The 5,677-nt window shown below is 45.3% G+C and overlaps 1 protein-coding gene across 1 annotated transcript in view; it reads right to left on the reverse strand.

The window, feature by feature from the left end:
* Nucleotides 1–728: 728 nt before the first annotated feature.
* PRR3 (proline rich 3) overlaps nt 729–5,677 on the reverse strand; it is a 7,575-nt gene continuing 2,626 nt past the window's right edge. The window contains exons 4-5 of the mRNA XM_012652961.1: nt 2,295–2,585; nt 729–2,034 (exon numbers count right to left, since the gene is read on the reverse strand). Of these exons, the coding sequence (XP_012508415.1) occupies nt 1,928–2,034; nt 2,295–2,585 (398 nt within the window). The 3' untranslated portion in view covers nt 729–1,927. The remainder of the gene's footprint in view (nt 2,035–2,294; nt 2,586–5,677) is intronic.

Consider the following 5,677-nt stretch of genomic DNA (forward strand, 5'->3'; position numbering starts at 1 on the left):
CTGCCTAAAACTCTTCAAAGGCTTCTGTTTTAAGAAAAGAGCCAAGTCCTTGTGTTCTACAAGGCCCCAAGTAGTCTAGCTCTTCACCCTTGTCTTCTACTCTCCCTAGTTTTCTTAGCTCATTTTCCCCTAGGTCTTTTAGAAAAACCTTGGCCTCGATTACTCTCTCCCACCCCACCTCCTGTCTATCCTTCAGAGCTTGTCTCAGATGCATCTCCTCCCCTGACTCCCTTTACTGCAAATTTCCCTTTCACCACGTCTCTCTTCTGCCCAGCACTTTTGACAGGTGTAACTTTACAGCTTATTAGTGATTATTTGATGAACCTGTCTTCCCCAGATTTTTTTCTTTCAATTCATTGGTTTTGGCTCTCAGTTACCTCTAGTGCTTAGTATATTGCCTGGCCCGTAGGCACTCCACAGGTATTTGTTGAAAGACTGCTTCATCATCCCCGCTCCCTAAACACCAACCCTACAAAGTAAATTAAAAACTACTCCAGACACTCGGGGCCTTTCCTTTTTCCTACAAAACTTTGCCTTGGACATAACACAGCTTGGTGTGGCTGATGTCTCTAGGCTAATGGGATCCCATTGGTTCTTTCAGCCTGGAAGAGACTTACACTTTGCCATTGCCTATCACCACTGCACATGAGCCACACTCTTCAGCGAGCTGACTCTGTCAAGTAAGAACAGCCTCACCCACACCTCCAGAAATGACTAGCACACAGGGATTAAAGAAAATGCTGGTTTCCACTCCGTTTATTACTAATATAAAAAAATGTTAAAAAGAAAAAAAAAAACTCATTCTCAGTTCTCCAAGAGGTCTCACCCCTCCCTCTTACCCACACAACTCCTGACCCATTTCCTCAGGGCCAGCTCAAAACCGAACCCACTCACTGCCGTTTTCACAGAAAACAACCAGCGCCAGGGATGTAGGGACGAGGGTTGGGAGAGGGCGACAGTACTGTCCAGGCTCCACCCAAAGACAGGCCAGGTGGAGATTCACAGAATTCAAATGAAAGGGCTGGTGGCCTCATAATGACACAGTCTAACTAAAATGCACTGGAGAGGAGCTAGGTAGGGTAAAGCCACCAGAGGCTTTACCAGACGCCTCACAGGCCTGAGTCAGACCCAGAATAACCAACACCAGGAGAATGCGGAGGACCAGGGAGGCAGTCTTGTGGAAAGTTTCACAATTCTCCCATGTTGGGAGGCGGGGAAAGTCTAGAGGGCACCAAGAGCCTCACTCGTTTTGGCAGAAAAACTTATTCTAGTGTTGGGAAGTCACAAAAATGCCACAGACACTGAGAAAGGCTACAAAGGGATATGCACAGTTTCACAAAGCACAGTGATCACAGACCATAGTGGTGGGGATCATGCTACTGACAGAGAAACTACAAACTCCAAAAGCAGGGAGAGTGGCCTCTGAGGGAGTAACTCTGTACCAGTCACCCAAACTTGACCCCAGGTCGGACAACCTGGTGAGTTTCACGAGCAGCTGACAACATTGAGGGTAAGGGGTGTCACATAAAAAGGACTTGAAACGAGCAGCTAGAAGGGAATGGTTCTCCAGGCTCCAGGCTCTCAGGAATCGAGGGCAATAGTGAGGGACTGGTGGACAGATGCACAAGAAACAGCACCAGAGAGGTTTCCTGTTCAGCAGTCATTTGACAGGGGAAGGAGCCAGGAGGCAGTCGAAGGGGTCCCGAAGGCAAGTCTCTGGAGGCCAGATCAGAAGCAAGCACACGCTGCCCACCAGTGCTGAAACACAACTCTGGGCCCTGAATGGGGGTGGCGGTGGGTGAGGAGGGTGTCACTGACTGCGGGTGTTGGGTGGAAGAGCCTCACAGCAGCCTCCACAGGGCCACGGGGAAATGCATGGCCGCTAGGTCACACAGGGCTCCTTCCAGCCTGGATGGAAGGCACAGTCTCACAGAGGAGGTCCATTGACGCCGGGGTGGTAGAAGGCACAGAGGTCCTCATATCGACAGTGGCCCTTTTTGGCAAAGTGTCGGCAGACAGGGCGGTCGGATTTGTCTGTGAACAGTGAAAATTGGGCAGTTTAAAATTTGAGTAAGAAAGAACAAATGCAATAAAAAGCAGAGAGAGGAGGTCACATTTCCTACCCCCTACCATTTCCAGGTATTTTGGAATAGCAGTCTTTCTCCTGGGGAAAAAAGACCATTCAGGTCTACTTCTGCTTCAGAATGAAAAAGGATAGCCCAAAGGAAAAAAGTCATGGGCATTCTGGGAATTAGGTCACTCTGGAGTAATGGGCGTAACAAAATGGACCTCACCTTCCATAACCTGGGGGTCATCCTTGGCTGGGCAGGTATTCTTGATAAGAGACCAGCTTTTGAGCCTTCGAGGGTTTCTCTGCTCTTTGTGAAAGCTTCCCCTGGAGGGACCCCCATGGCCTGGCCCCAGAAAAGGAGGTTCAGCATTGACCCCCCACCAACCACGACCATATGGGCCAGACCTGGGGCCAAGGCCTCCCCGAATTGGGCCTCTACCCCGGGGAGGAGGTGGGAGACTGAGCAGTGGTGGAATCATCAGTCCCCTTGATCCTGGAGGACCTCTGTGAAGAGCTGGAGAGAGAAGGACACGGAAAGGTGACCAATGGGCAGCTTAAACCTGATACAGAAGCCCTGACTTTCCCCCCCTCTTTTATTGACATACAGCATATACAGAAGATACACCAGTTTTTAAGTGCACAACTCAATTATCACAGAGCAGATACACTTGTGTTTCTACCCTCAGGTGAAGAAAGAACCTTGTTTCCCTTTAAAAGACCACCCCCCCTCCCCGCTTGTGCCCGTCCTCCCACTCTCTTTCCTTCTTCCACAAAGGTAAGCACTATCCTGACTTCTAACCCCATAGGTTAGTTTTCGCCTGTTTTTGAACTTTGCATAAATGGAATCATACAGTCTCTGTTCTTTTGTGTCTGGCTCCTTTTACTCAACATGTTTGTGAGATTCACCCATTTGCCTGTAGCAGTGCGTTCATTTTCATTTCAGTGTATACCCATTGTATGCATACAACTTGCTTATCCATTCCACTAATGATGGACGTGTGCGTGGTATCCAGTTTGGGGCTGTAACAAAAAATGCTATGAACATTTTTATACATGTCTTTGTTACATATAAGTATGCATTTCTGTTGAGTATATACGTGTAGAGGTACTGCTTGCTGGGGCATATGGTGTATGTATGCTCCAGTTTAATAGATAACATCAAATTTTTTTTTTGGAGGCAGTCTCACTCTGTAGGCTGGGCTAGAGTGCTGTGGCATCAGCTTAGCTCACAGCAACCTCAAACTCCTGGGCTCAAGCCATCCTCCTGCCTCAGCCTCCCTAGTAGCTGGGACTATAGGCACATGCCACCCCACCCAACTCTATTTTTAGTAGAGACAGGGTCTCACTCTTGTTCAGGCTGGTCTTGAACTCCTGACCTCAAGTGATCCTCCCGCCTCAGCCTCCGAGAGTGCTAGGATTACAGGTGTGAGCCACTGTGCCTGGCCAACATCAAACTTTTTTTTTTTTGTTTTTAAGACTAGTCAAGTGCAGTAGTGAGGAGGGGAGTTAAGAGGTAGAACAAGGAGTTCAACCTGTAACTGACTGTGAACAATCAAGTGAGATAACTCACTACCTTCAGACCAGCCCAAACTTTTTTTTAAAAGCTTTCATACCAATGTGCACTCCCACCGGCAGTTTGTTCCGTTGCTTTGACAACACTTAGTATTTTTAGTCTTTTTTATTTTGCCATTCTGGTGAGTATGAATAGTGGTGGTTGTTTTGTTTATTTTTTATTGCAGTAAAAAACACGTAACATAAAATTTACTATCTTAATTATTTTTAAGTGCGTAGTTCAATAGTGTTAAGTATATTCATGTTATTGTGAAAAAGATCTCCAGAACTTTTTTCTCTTGCAAAACTGAAACTCTATACCTACTAAACAACTCCCTTTCCTCAGTCCCTCTTCCCCAGCCCCTGGTAACCACCATGTTACCGCTTCTATGAATTTGACTTTAGAGACCTCAGATAAGTGGAATCACAGTGTCTGCCTTTTTCTGAGAGAGTCTCACTCCATCGCCCTAAATAGAGTGCAGTGGCATCATCGTAGCTCACTGCCACCTCAAACTCCTGGGCTCAAGCGATTCTCCTACCTCAGCCTCCCCAGTAGCTGGGACTACAGGCCTGTCACTGCCTGGATAATTTTTTTATTTTTTGTAGAGATGGGAGTCTTACTATGTTGCCCAGGCTGGTCTTGAATTGCTGGCCTCAAGCGATCTTCCTGCCTCAGCCTCCCAAAGTGCTGGAGTTACAGGCATGAGCCACCACACCTGGCCCACAGGACTTGTCTTTCATTTCACTTAGCATAATGTCCTCAAGGTTCATCCATGTTGTAGTATGTGACAGCCTTTTCTTCTTTTATAAGGCTGAATAATATTCCACTGTACGTATACACCACATTTTGTTTATCCATTCTTCTGTCAGTGGGCACGTGGGTGTTTCCACCTCTTGCCTATTGTGAAGAGTGCTGCTATGAACGTGGGTGTGCAAATACCTCTTCAAGATCCCGCTTTCAATTTTTTGGATACATACCCAGAAGTGGGACTGTCATTTGACAGTCTATTTTTAATTTTTTGAGGAACCTCCATACTGTTTTCCAGTGATTACACCATTTTACAATCCCATCAGCAGTGCACAAGAGTTCCAATTTCAAAGTGGTGTGTTTTTATCTTGCATTTATTTATTTATTTTTTGAGACAGAGTCTCACTCTCTTGCCCAGGCTAGAGTGCCACAGCGTCAGCCTAGCTCACAGCAACCTCAAACTCCTGGGCTCAAGCGATCCTCCTGCCTTGGCCTCCCAGAGTGCTAGGATTATAGATATGAGCCACCACGCCCGGCCTTATCTTGCATTTATTTGATGGTTAATGATGTTGAAAACGTGTTCACATGTTTCTTGTTCATTCAGATCTCCATTTTTATAAGATGTCTGTTTTGGACTTTTGTCAATTTTTCTAATGGCTCGTCTGGAAGAGTTCTTTATACATTCTAGATATGAGCTCTTTACTGGTTATATTTGTTGCAAATATCTTCTACTCTATGGCTTCCTGTTAAGAAACGGGTGTCATTTGATTAATAGAAGCTTATATTTTCTAATGTAGTTCAATTTATCAATCTTTCCTTTACGGCTAGTGTGTATATGTGTATTTCAAGTCTGTTTAAGAACTCTTGGCTACTCTAAGACCATGCAAATACATTTACTTTCTAGAAGAGAATTACTCTTTTATCTTTTACACTTAGCTCTACAGTCTACTTGGAATTGATGTTTGTATATGGCATGAGTATGAGGTCAAATTCCATTTTTTTCACATGAAAATCTAATTCATCCAGTATCATTTACTGAAAAGACTAACTTTTCAGTTCTGTCTTCATCATAAATGAAGTGTCCATATATGTGTGGGCTTGTTACTGGACTATACTCTCCTATTGACTTTTATGTCTGTCACTATGCCTAAACCACACTGTCATAATCCCCATAGTTTTACCTCTTTTTTTGATTATTTTTTTAAGAAATAGGAGTCTATGTTGCCCAGGCTGGCCTCAAACTTTTGGACTCAAGGGATTCTCCTGAGTAGCTGGGACTATAGGGGCATGCCACAGTGACTGGCTTA

The sequence above is a fragment of the Propithecus coquereli genome, unplaced genomic scaffold, assembly GCF_000956105.1.
Source record: "Propithecus coquereli isolate 6110/MARCELLA unplaced genomic scaffold, Pcoq_1.0 Scaffold404, whole genome shotgun sequence".
Classification (NCBI taxonomy): domain Eukaryota; kingdom Metazoa; phylum Chordata; class Mammalia; order Primates; family Indriidae; genus Propithecus; species Propithecus coquereli.